The sequence below is a fragment of the Hippocampus bargibanti genome, linkage group LG15 (genome assembly GCF_051943395.1).
Source record: "Hippocampus bargibanti isolate YZ-2025 linkage group LG15, ASM5194339v1, whole genome shotgun sequence".
NCBI lineage: Eukaryota > Metazoa > Chordata > Actinopteri > Syngnathiformes > Syngnathidae > Hippocampus > Hippocampus bargibanti.
Window position 1 is genome coordinate 900,317 of NC_142748.1, and position 12,905 is coordinate 913,221.

General features: G+C 40.3%; 2 protein-coding genes across 2 annotated transcripts; one reads left to right on the top strand and one right to left on the bottom strand.

The window, feature by feature from the left end:
- Positions 1 to 324: 324 nt before the first annotated feature.
- On the bottom strand, positions 325 to 4,644 carry nhlrc3 (NHL repeat containing 3). The gene is made up of 3 exons (XM_089014800.1): positions 4,239 to 4,644; positions 3,966 to 4,165; positions 325 to 1,688 (listed from the first exon to the last, which is right to left on the bottom strand). Exons 1-3 carry the CDS (start codon positions 4,489 to 4,491, stop codon positions 1,089 to 1,091), a joined length of 1,053 nt encoding a protein of 350 aa, XP_088870926.1. The 5' UTR covers positions 4,492 to 4,644; the 3' UTR covers positions 325 to 1,088.
- A 236-nt stretch (positions 4,645 to 4,880) lies between these two features.
- nrbf2b (nuclear receptor binding factor 2b) lies at positions 4,881 to 11,336 on the top strand. The gene is made up of 4 exons (XM_089014802.1): positions 4,881 to 5,103; positions 6,579 to 6,663; positions 8,631 to 8,671; positions 8,857 to 11,336. The coding sequence occupies exons 1-4, from the start codon at positions 5,011 to 5,013 to the stop codon at positions 9,526 to 9,528; spliced, it is 891 nt and encodes a 296-aa protein (XP_088870928.1). The 5' UTR covers positions 4,881 to 5,010; the 3' UTR covers positions 9,529 to 11,336.
- Positions 11,337 to 12,905: the final 1,569 nt, after the last annotated feature.

Consider the following 12,905-nt stretch of genomic DNA (forward strand, 5'->3'; position numbering starts at 1 on the left):
ATCTTCTCCAAACTGAAGCCATTGTTTTGATACTAGAGAAAGGCAAGACGTCCTGGCGTGACGTCACGAACAAGGGGGTGGGACCTTCTGAAACTCTGCATCTCCGGGGTCATTTTGAAGTAGTTTTGGGACACTTTAACTCATTTTTATTGGTGTTTTGCATTTGACTAAAAATATCAGGCTGCGTGTTTTGGGTATTTTAGATGCTCTAAAACGTTTTTCTGATATCAGCTAGGAAACAAAAAAAATGGTGTCGGTTGTCCTTTAAATATCTTATCATTTTTAGAAATGTATCATTGAAAAAAAGGCTATGAAATATTACAATGTACTTTTTATTTTCAAAAATTATGAGCTCACAACTATTATACAACACGCAGGTGTGCTTGTAGTGTCAAACAACAAACACACTAATGAAACATGACACCAAAAAAAGCTAACTGCCCATTACAAAGCCGAAGAACAATAAGTAAAGTGATTGATTCCTCTCACAAAGAGAATAGAATTAACTTCATGCTGCAAATGAACATTTATTCACATGAACAGTTATCCGACGGATGATGTGGTATCTTTCGGGGTACAAGAGCTCTAGAAAAAGCCTCAAATACATCTGGTGATTTCACAAGAATTGCTGGTATATTCACAGTACAAGAACAACATTTTTTACACTTGTGCCACAATTAAGAATACAGTAATCCCTTGATACTTTATGGTTTGATTATCGCGTCACTTGATGCATCTCTGTTTTTTTTTTTTTTTTGCCCCCACGGTTTTTTGTCTGTCGCACATGGTCCTGGTCCCCATTAACAACGACAAACGAGGGATTAAAGTACAGTAAAGTCTCGTTATATCGATAGTACTGCTTATTACGATACTACAGTAAAGTCTTGTTCTATCGATATTCTCGGGAGTCAGAAAAAATATCGATATAACCAGACTATCGCTATATCCGATCCTGCGGCATGTAAATTTTCTCCTTGTTCATAGAAATAGTATCGTAATAAGCAGTACTATCGATATAACGAGACTTTACTGTACAAGCTGTGTTGAACTTTGGACATTTTTCCGAGTTGTCATTTGTTCATTACGTTTTAAACAAAAGTCCCACCGAGGCTGAAAGGGGTGAACTTTTGTGCCTGCTGGGCACCGATCTCAGCCACGTACAGCGCCCCAGACTTCTGGTCCAAGTCCACCAAATGAGGTTTGACTTCATCAGCCAGTTGAATCACACTGGCCACCCTGCACTGGCCAATTAAACCCACCGCAGGTGCCTCAAGCAGTGAAATCTGGTTGGTGTTAAGTTGGACGACAACCAAGTATTTTTTGTCCGGGGTGAGGCGGACAGAGTAAGGTGCATCCTCGCTAAAGCAGCTCCCCCATGATCCTAGCCAGTCCCCCGTAAGCGAGTTGAAGACCTGGATCCTTTTGTTTCCCCTGTCCGCCACCCAGACCCTTTGTGCATTGTCAATGGTCACACTGTGGGGGATGTAAAATTGAGCCAGACCTTGTCCCTTTTCGCCGTGCACCCACAACACTTCTTGTTCTTTGGATAATTTGATGAGACGGTTATTCATGCCGCCGTCACCGTCCACTATGTACATTTCTCCGGAATCGTGAACGTAGATCTCAGATGGCTGGTCAAACTGAAGAGGATTAAGCCCAGAGCCGGCTTTTCCTGGTGTTCCAAGGACCTGATTCGTGCAAGGAGCGAAATGGAATTCATCAGACTTTTTGAGATCGCACAGGAACAAAAGCAACCAAAAATGGGACACATTTACCATGGTTTCCATATTTTTGGTTTGGGAGCCGGAGATTTTGAGATGTTTTTTTTTTCAATGAAAAATTGGAAAAACCAAATGCATCACAGACAAATACCAAATTAAACATGTCCTTGAGAGTTTTGAAAGGTGCTTATAAATTAAATGTGTTATTATTATTATTATTATTATTATTATTATTATTATTATTATTATTATCATTACAGTAAAGTCTCATTATATCGATATTCTCGGGAGTGGGAAAAAATATCGATATAACCGGACTATCGATATATCCGATCCTGCGGGCATGTAATTTTCTCCTTGAGTTCATAGAAATAGTATCGTAATAAGCAGTACTATCAATATAACCGATATCCATATAACGAGACTTTACTGTATTATTATTATACATGTTTTGCATCTCAGCTTCTGACTTGGAGCAGATTTATATATTTTTTGGGGTGTGCATGCAAATGGTTGGTGTACAGTGATACCTCAGCGTACGAACTTAATCGGTTCCCAGAAAGTGTGTGTAAGGCGAACAATTCGTCTGCTAAACATTTATTTGCTGTAAGAAAACATTAAATATGAGAATAATCCGTTTCCAGGTCCCCATAAAACAAATTTCTACAAAATAAGGCTTAAAACGACACAAAATATACCTTATTTTATGTATAAAAAATGTGCTATTGTATTGTAATTAAAGAAATAAATTGCACGATATAATAAAGTCATTTTATTTAACTTTGTGATGGTCGTTGATGACTTGGTGGAATGGAGTGGGAGGGAGGGAGTTACTGTTTGGAAGGAGAGTCACCTTCCATAGTGACTGTCCCCTGCTAGCTGCTTTTCATTAATCCAAATCAACAGGTTTTTCAACCTCTTCTATTGCCTGAGACCGTTGCTTAGACATCACCCTTAGCCACACGTAGCAATGGTCGACTTAGCATACTGGTACTGGGACGCTAAGTCACACAAACGCACACCTCGTTCGTGTTTTTCGATGATCTCCTTCTTATGCTCGATCGTAATTTTGTTTTGTGTCCTCTTTGGCTGAACACTAGCCTGCGGTGGGGTCTTTTTTTTGTCCCCAAAAAAGCAAAAGTATCCACTCAATAACAAACCACGTCTGCACTGAGTGCACTGAAAGAAAGTGGGTGTGGACAACTGGCGCTGTTCGACCGTGTGGTTTGGTGTTCTTCCTCGGAAAACCAGTCCGCCAGCCATCTTGGCGCTCTGTATTTCCTGAAAACTAGTTTGTATGCCAAGATTGTATTCTCACGAATTTAATGTTCGTGAAGCGAAAAGTTTGTAAGCTTAGAAAGCGTTCGTAAACTGAGGTATCACTATGTATGATAGTTCATCGATGAGAAGGTTTCTTCAGCCGTCATCTGTACAAAAGTGAAGGTTTCGGACGTTTCGCCTCCTATCCAAGAGACTTCGTCAGCGAACTAAAGTCTGACTGGTTGTATCAGCCCCATTTATATATCCCTAATGTCCAGACCTAGTGGCGCCGGACACAGCTATGATAGGTCCCTACTCTCAGGTTGGGAGGGGCGGGGGACCCCTCCCTGTGGCCCCACTGATTGTTCCTACATTCCTGACTAACGATTGGCCTATTACCCCCACTGCCCCCGGTATCACCTCATCAGCATAACGACCCTCATCAGCATTGCGAAAGTTGCCTAACCTGTTTTGCCTGAGCAGGCTATTGTATGAACGATCCAAATTGAACCTCACACCACCAGACCGGTTTAATGAAGGATTTTGTTGTTTTATAAGAATCGCCTCTTGAGACCTGAGAGTAGGGACCTATCATAGCTGTGTCCGGCGCCACTAGGTCTGGACATTAGGGATATATAAATGGGGCCGATACGACCAGTCAGACTTTAGTTCGCTGACGAAGTCTCTTGGATAGGAGGCGAAACGTCCGAAACCTTCACTTTTGTACAGATGACGGCTGAAGAAACCTTCTCATCGATGGACCACTCCTGTACGACTGAGAGCTTACACAGACGTATATATGATAGTTGTACATGTACAGCACATTGCATGCAGCTTTGTGATTTATGTATTCACAGATTTGAAATGTCACCAAATGGAAATTTGGAAATGGTTTACTCACATAAAAATAATACCAGAAAACAGCCCATTAACATGTGTCATAATCAAATGGAGATCGAGTGACATTATGAATCAAGCGGTTACCTGCAGAAGATTCCCTGATGGCGAGTATTGTTTGATGCAGTGGCCATACGGTCCATTTCCCACATCTGTGATCCAGACAGTGGGGTTTGACACGGCATCTGCTAAAAATATACCGTGGGGCATCTCGATGGTAGTTGTATTCCAGTCCATGAGGAAGTCACCATCTGTTGTAAATACCAGCACCTTGGGCACATTGTAACCTATAAAGCACAAGCACACAACACCACGTTGACAATAATTGCATAAAAAACGTGATTGCGAATCAGGATTTACCTCTCTGGGCCACATACACAACGCCTGCATATTGATTGACAGCCACCCCAAATACATTGCCAGAAAACAGTTCGGGGTTTTTAGGCCAGTCCAGATCCAGTTTGAACAATGGCCTGCCTCGCAGCTGGTAGTCCTGTCGGAGGATGGAGATGCCAGCTTGCTGGGGGCTAAAGACGCCGTACAGCACCATCATGAGAAACATTAAAGAGACCATACTGGTCAAGATTACACAAGAATAGCTTCTACTTTTCATTTGTAGTTATGTAGCGACATAAGCAATATCCCGTTTCCTTTGTTTAAGCCTCCCTGGCGAGGATCGACCGAATCTACCGGTGAACAAAGTGTTAATCGGATGGCTAATCAAATAATAACGTAGTCGCGTGAACGTGGTTGACTATTCACTTCCTGATGTCTCCGGGACATAAACATTAAAAAAAAATACGTCAAGTTCACACAAACGTTCGACAAAAGGTCGGTGTGTTATATTTCCGATATGACCACTAAAATGCGAATTATTATTATTTCAATACACCCGAATAATAAAACATCATTTGTGTATGTAATTATGTTTTCTAACCCCGTTATCTTGAAACGTTATTGAATTGTAATATTTCAATGCATTTAATTTTTTTAAAGAAAATATTTCTACTTCCGGTGTGCGCTCGACGCTATGACGTGTAACTTAGCGTCGTTGCTGGAAGCGACTCTGTGCTTCCGATAGAAAATTTGCAATATTTTATTTGTTTTTGGTCAGATTTCAGGCTCAGTTCGAATGACAGTCCATGAGGGACAGACACATCCTTCATGTAGTGAGAACCATCGAAGAATTGGCTGCATGGAGGTCGTTGACAGTCCGCTTAATCTCGTAAGTTTCGGTCGTGATGTTGCAATAACAGGCTAACGTTACTGAAGGTTGCGATGGGAAGCTACGTTAGCTTCCCCCACAGTACACCAGCTGCCTACTTCTTCTTTTATCTTCTTTTATTATCTTAGCGTTGACATGCTACACATTTCTTACGTTTTGGAGTAGCTTTTCTATTTAGGGTGGTTTTATCGATTTATGGTAAGGTTGTAGTTGCACGAATGGTTGTTGCTCTCCTCTACCCTCTGCATTTTATTTTAATTATTTATTTGTGGAAATGTATTCTGCTTATTTGAACGTGTTCATGTGTGTTCGAAAGCCATTCGGGATGGTTACGTGCTCAAATAAATTATTTACATTGAAAAAGTATATCAAGGAAACCGCTGTAAATATTAATGAAATCAATACAGTACTAATAAAACCTTGTACGGCTACTGAAAGGATTTCAATCAACCTCAGGCAAAGCTTTTAACAGGATTTCCTCCCATAGGTGGATAACTAAAGTGTATTCTGTATGTTGTGGAACAATAAATAAGATTAAAAGTTATGAACTCATTTTCCTGACGATAAGCACATGGACGAGTGTTTACAAAACACAGAGGCTGATGCACCTCACACCTTGTGTGGATGTCTTAGATAACTATGCATTCTCATGTCATGAGATCATCCACATTAAAATCGCTAAAAATAACATTTCATAATTTTTAATGATGGTTATTATTTTATAGTTAGTCTTCCGAACATATTCAAATGACAACCGACACCATTTTTTTGTTTCCTAACTGATATCAGAAAAACGTTTGAGAGTATCTAAAATAGCCAAAACACGCAGGCTGATATTTTTAGTCAAAGGCAAAACACCAATAAAAATGACTTAAAGTGTCCCAAAACTACTTCAAAATGACCTCGGGGTGGCGAGTTTCAGAAGGTCCCGCCCCCTTTTTCGTGACGTCACGCCAGGATATCTTGCCTTGCTCTAGAATCAAAACAATGGCTTCAGATTCTGAGATTATGCTTTCTTGTTACACATCCAGTTATGAATATGATTCAAATAGTTCTGAAGAGGAAAGCATACACGTTTAAAGAATTATATGTGCCATTTTGAGGCAACATTGGGGGAAAATCTCTCATCCAAAAAAAAAGAGGCACAAAATGGCGACCTCCAGTGGCCACCTCCGCTTCCACAGGCTGATAAATTCCTTATATGGAGCTTGGATGCCCTCTTCTGGCGGCTTTTGGGTGCAACACGGTTCTCAGACCAAACATGTGCAGCAAAATACATTGACGTGATGGAAGTACGCTACAATGCGTCTTTTTTCGGTCAGGGGTCGGTCCTTTCGTGACGTCACGTACGGACTCGTCACCAACTCAAAAACAAGACTTCCTGAATATTCAGCGCGAGTCTTAAAACGTAAAACATAAATAATACATACAACAAACATAATACATACTTTTTCCTCCTCATCGTTGTAACTTAGGCCCATCAGCAATGCAGGAAGGCAGATCGTCTGCTTGCTGCCGGAAAGTACCAAGAGGCGATTTCATGCCACGCCAAAGCAGCAGGTAAGCTGTCAATCAACGTCACTTTACCAACGTTGAGAGGTTTTTTTTTTTTTTGGGTGGTGGGTCATTCTGCCAATGTCAATCTATGCCCAAAGCAAACAAACATGAATGGCAGCCTCGGTTCAAGACAAAAGTGCGGAAAATTCGACTGGACCCTCCGCACCCTGCCTACCACCTTTTCCAGCAGGCTTTCCCGATCAATGCGCACCAAATCCAGCCGACATTTAAACAGCTTCCTTCTTCCCCTTAGCCATTAACTAATAAATTAAATAATAACCCGAATATAACTCTATGGTGCCTCTTTATTTTTTATTTTTTTTTGCACAACCTTGTGGAACAGCATCACGTTATAATCATTGTAGCTCCACCTCTGTACTCACTTGAACCATTGTCTGCTTGATACTTTGGACATTGCCTCTCAGTTATTTCTTAGAGGTACCACTTACACTAAAGAATTCAATTTGATTAGATAAGGCCTTCGTTAGTGTCCTCCATACTTATTTGTCATGTCTTTATTATGATGATACTAGTGCAGCGTGTTCTACATACTTAATAATACAATAAACATGATTCTGATTCTGTCAGGGATGTTCGATCGGACACTGTGGACAAAGACTCGAACCCAGAAAGATTGTCTTTACTGCCGGCAGGAGACGCAGCCATTCATGACAGACGGCTGAATTCTGCAGCCCTCTGCCAAGCTATTTATTGAGTAGATGCGAATTTAAGTGATACTTTAGTAAAACATAGTTTTCTTGATGAGAATACCACACTTCTTGAGTTCTAAGCACAAACAGCTGTAAGCAATAAAACATTGTCTTTTCCATGAACTGATAAATTTGTAACCTGGCTAATGAGCTCTTCCTGTGAAGGAGTTTCAAGTCGTAAAGAGCTTCAGTGATCGAGGAGTATACCAAGTCCTAAATTCTGTCCAAGGCCAGATCTCCTAGATGAAGATGACAGTTTAACAAGCTGTGTTTGTTGACCTCAGATTGACCCCAGGTTGTCTGTGCTTCAATTGTGTATTCGAGTCACACATGTTGACTAAGCATATAATAGCATGAAACTTTGAAATATGATAACTTCTTATTCTTCATCAGATTCTCATATGGAACTCTTTGCTAGCTGGGTTAAATTTAGGCGGTAAATGAGAAGATGTGATAGAGAGGAGAATCCGGTCATTTCAAAATAAAAGACAGACGTTTCAAAAAAAAAAAAAAAAAAAACTAATCTCATTTAATAAATAAAACGCATAATTAATTCTTGTGTACAGGTCCGCGGCACGGTATGATTGATCCGCGCAACGGTACCGACTACTGAAAAAGAATTGGATTACTTGCCAAACAAAAAAAAAAGATTGGTTACCTTTGAGGGACAGCGGTTACTACAATTACAGATTATTATGTAATCAGGTTACAAGGTGCACGAAAGGGTTAATATGTAACGTGTGTTTGAGTAATGACCCCGAGATACTGTAAGATTGCGGTTGTATTTCTTTTTGGTTGTCTGTCATCAGTCATGCATTTTGAGTGAAGTTTTTAGAAAGAGGAAATAGTAACACAATACATTTCAAGCGCCTTTCAAAGCTATCAAGGACACTTTACAGTCACAGACAAGCATGGGTACTATAATAAATAAAATACAAGCACAAATAGAATACAATGGATAAAAGACAATTATAAATAGAAACGCCTGTGGTGGGGTCTTTTTCAGTCCCATAATAGCAAAAGTACTCCACTCGATAACAAACCACGTTTGCACTCAAAGAAAACTAGTCCGCCAGCTACCGTGGCGCTGTGTGGTATGGTTCGTCCGCCGAATACTAGTTTGAATGCCAAGATTATATTCTCGCAAGTTTAAAGGCGAAGAATTTGTGAGCTGAAGCGTTCGTAAGCCGAGGTATCACTGTCATTGTAAAATCATGACCATTAAAGAATGTACTTTTGACAATATTATCTCTTTTACAGAACTTCTGACAGAAGCAATGAAGACAACAGACTGTATACAGGTAAGCCTTTTCCCCTCTGGTTTTTGGTCAAAAACGAGTATCACTCATTTTTCTTACTAGTCTTGTGGAGGCTCTATTCTATTCTATTCTATTCTATTCTAATGGAGACATTTAATCCATGAAAATGGTTCACAGCCTTTTTTTTTTCTTCCTACTGTCGCTTACTTGACCTTGCGTGTTTTTAGGCACGCGTGTCCATGGAGCTGCAACGGGACAGGCATATTAAACAGCAGCGTCTCATCCAGGAGCGCTGGAAAAAGGAAAGCCGTCGGGAAGCAACAAAAGCCAGACCCGGTTTAGGCCCCACCCTGGTCACGCCATCCCAGTCAGCGAGTCAGACTCAGCCCCCAAACCTCAGCGCGCCCGTAGCGGTAGCACGCGGAGGAGGCGTCGAGAGAGAGTACGACACTCTACTCTACCAGCTTCAAACTCGACAGGTCGGAAACCTTCAAACTGTGACACCATGTCCCGGTTCTAAGACCACCAAAGATGACAAAACTCGCCTGGAAGAACAACAGACCACTATCGAAGACTTGAGGCGCCTGGTGAACCACCTGATGGATGAGAACCAGCGACTCACCTCGGAGAATGAGAGGCTCCAAATGGAAAACACTCGACTGCGAGCTGAGGCGGCGGACGTCGTGGAGCGCTCGGAGCTCTGGGTGCTCCCTCAGGCGACGGGGGGTAACCCGGAAAGGAAAAGCACACGGAAAGGGAAGGAGATATCGATCCCTCAACTGCCCCCGTTGGAGATGCCTGCTCAGGAAGATTTGTGTTTGGATGACCTGCCTCCTCTGGAACTACCAGAGGACATCCAAAATGAACTACAGGAGCTGCCGGACAAAGAAAAATTGTGATTAACAACTTTTTTTAATGACATTCATACAGACTTAAGGGCGCAAACGAGTTTTTTTGGGGGGGTTTATATGCCAAAATACAGGTAAGATCCGACTTACGACAGAGTTCCGTTCCGACCAAACGGTCGTAAGTCAAAAATGGTCGTAAGTCGAAATCCATTCAAAATGTTGAATAGAGACTCGGAGGCTAATTGACCGGCAAACTCACCCTCTCTGGTGCCATCACACGGTCCATCGCTGTGCGAAAGTCAGATGCTGGCTGGCTGGCTGGCCAAAATTGTCGTACACGTTGCAGTGCCAGGCGTAGAATTAAAATTTTAAACATACGGTCTGGTCGTAAGGCGAGTCGGTCACAAGTCGGATGTTACCTGTAGATATTTTTTGGGGACACAGGAAAATATCTGTCATGTTCTCCAAGTCTCACTTTCCTTCACAAGGTATCATTGGACTAAAGTTGATGAAAACATTGAAATATCAGAGTGGTCATGCACCATTTCTAAAAAAAAATACAAATAATGATGATGTTTTTTTGAAGCTTCATCGGAAAGATTCAGAAATTCCTCTTATGGGCCACTAGCGATGAGAATCATTCACTAGTATTTCCGTACTTTGTGTGATTACAAGGTGAAAAGGTCAAAGGGACCTTCAAAATACAAAATCGTTTTTTGAGATTTATTTCTGTGAGGAGATGGTGTGAATTAGTGGTATTAAACCTAATGAATTATGCCTCCATCTTGATTTTATTGCTAAGAATCCAGAGGAAAGGACAATCTGGAGCTACAGTGATACCTCGGCTTACGAACGCTTTAGCTAACAAACTTTTCGCTTTACGGACATTAAATTCGCAAGAATATAATCTTGGCATATGAACTAGTTTTCGGGAAACACACGGAGCGCCACGGTGGCTGGCGGACAAGTTTTCGGCGGAAGAACACCAACCCACACGGCCGAACAGCGCCACTGTAGCTGCCGGACTACTTTTCCACACACCCTTTCTCTGAGTGCCTTTTTTTGGAAAAAGATGCCTAACCGGACTTTTATTACACAGGAAGAGAAGTCTGTCTCTGGGCATAAGCCTATGAAAGATAATAATAATAATAAGAAGAAGAAGATTGGATTTGCCTTTATTAGTCTCACAGTGGAGAAATTTACATTTCACAGCAGCAAAGTGATATGATAATAATAATAATAATACATTGGCTAACCCTTCTTCCTACAGTCCTTATGGAATGTAGGAACAGTGACTCCCTCCCACCTCCTCCCACTCCATTCCATCAAGCCATCAATGACCATCACAAAGGTAAATAAAACGGCTTTATTATACTGTACAGTTTATTTCTTTCATTACAATACAATAGCACATTTATTATACATAAAATAATGTATATTTTGTGTAGTTTTCAGGCTTATTTAGTAGAAAATTATGTTTTATGGAGACCTGGGAACGGATTATTCTCATTTTAATGGTTTCCTATAGGAAATTAATGTTTGCAAGACACACTTTTTGCCTTACATACACTTTCTGGGAATCAATTAAGTTCGTAAGCTGAGGCATCACTGTATATTATCCTATCTGCGCAAAAGCCTTTTCTTAAAACGCCTGGGCTGGCACACTTCATTTACCGGCATTTTCCCAAGCACACTTTTGACACATCCATGAGTGAATGAGAATGCCCAAAGAGCAAAGAGGTCTGATTCATTCAATTCTGACGCTGACTGTAATCTCACAAAGCATCAAGTTTGTCTGACTCCTTCCCCGGACTTGTAAACATTGAAATCCAAAATAAAGAAAATCAAAAAATACTTTACCTGTGTCGTTGGCCAATTAAGACTGTGGTCTTGCTAACACATTAACGTGTCGAGGGAGTGTATGTTTTTATTCCTGTATGAAAAAATAATAAAAAATAAATGTCAATTAAAATATATATGGACGAATCTTGATCATGAAATAACATTCCAAAATGGTTTGGTGGTAGTTCCTAATCATTTATTTAAACGAGGAAACAATTGGTGGGCTAACAGACGTCATCAAATTTGAAAACATTCAATGTTAAGTTAATTAAGAGTGTAAATATCGACGATATAAAATCGAGGGGGGCTAAGGGGAAGCCAATAGTCCATCTTAAGTATGCTACATTTGGCAATCTAATTGGTGTAAAATAAAATAACGTAATGGTATAATCAAATTGGATTTAATAGAAATTGAGTTCTCACATATGAATTTATAAAGCTATGCGGCGAAGACGGCTGGAAATGGATAGAAAAGGAATGAATAAATAAATGGCAGTACAGTACAGTAGTAAGTAACGATCGCCATCTTGTGGCCGTCTGTAGAAATACCTCACGAAGAAACATTATTATTATTATTATATTTCTTTTAAAATCGCCTTTTAAAACTCTCAAGGACTTTACAGTAAAATGTTCTTCTGCGTGCGGGTGAGTAGCGGTAGCCTGACACGGCAGCGTTTACTCAACCCGGAAGTAACTAAAATATAAAATGGTCAAGGTTCCTATGTTTGCACACGTAAACAAACCCACAACACTCCTCCATTTAATTGTTATTAAATAATAAAATAATAAATAATTTCATTGTATACAACCGACTATTTCCACGCCTAACTTGACCAACTAAGTCGAACTTGTTTAAGCCACAAAACAAATGCTGTGTAACAATTCAAGAAGTGTTCCGTCTTACAAACATGGAGAACGTTTAGTTTTCAGATATGTTGCGTGTAAATATTTGAAAATATGATTATTATTGTTTCTTTTTGGGGGGAATGAGGCGACGTATCTTCTGTGTGTTTTACGAACGGTAAAAAAAGTACATATGCCTGTGTAACTACATCTATTATTGCTTGTTTATTAGTTCTCGCGGGTTAAAATATCAACGTAAACTGCCATTAAAAAAATTACGATGACGTTTTCTTTTGTTTAATATAGTTTTCTTACCTCAGGTGTGTTTGTCTTACTCTGATCGGATTAATTGCCACCTGTTCCGGTCATCCGGGTCTCTTGTGTCAACCAATCAGCGCATTCATTCATCTATTCGTTTTCCGGACTGCTTATTATTAACTCGGGCTGCAGGGGGCGATAAAGATTCCAACTGTCTTCTGGGGAAAGGCGGGGGACATCCTGAACCGGTTGCCAATCAATCGCAGGGTAAACGTAAATGGGCGTATTGTCCTCTTGATTTCTTTTCTGTAAAGTAAACCTTTTCATAGAGGATATTTTTATTATATTATGAGGCTCATAGGAAGGTTCAGTTGGCAGTGTATTTGGAAATTAATACTAATACTGTATTATTATTATAATATAATAATAATAATACATTTCCTTTAGAAGCGCCTTTAAAAACTCTCAAGGTCACGTTACAGTCA

Coding starts and splice junctions, on each gene's coding strand:
- nhlrc3 (XM_089014800.1), bottom strand. CDS start 4,491: ATGAAAAGTAGAAGCTATTCTTGTGTAATCTTGACCAGTATGGTCTCT. Junction 4,166..4,238: donor TGTGTATGTGGCCCAGAGAG/GTAAATCCTGAT, acceptor TGTGCTTTATAG/GTTACAATGTGCCCAAGGTG. Junction 1,689..3,965: donor CATCAGGGAATCTTCTGCAG/GTAACCGCTTGA, acceptor TGCACGAATCAG/GTCCTTGGAACACCAGGAAA.
- nrbf2b (XM_089014802.1), top strand. CDS start 5,011: ATGACAGTCCATGAGGGACAGACACATCCTTCATGTAGTGAGAACCAT. Junction 5,104..6,578: donor TTGACAGTCCGCTTAATCTC/GTAAGTTTCGGT, acceptor GTTGTAACTTAG/GCCCATCAGCAATGCAGGAA. Junction 6,664..8,630: donor ATGCCACGCCAAAGCAGCAG/GTAAGCTGTCAA, acceptor TCTCTTTTACAG/AACTTCTGACAGAAGCAATG.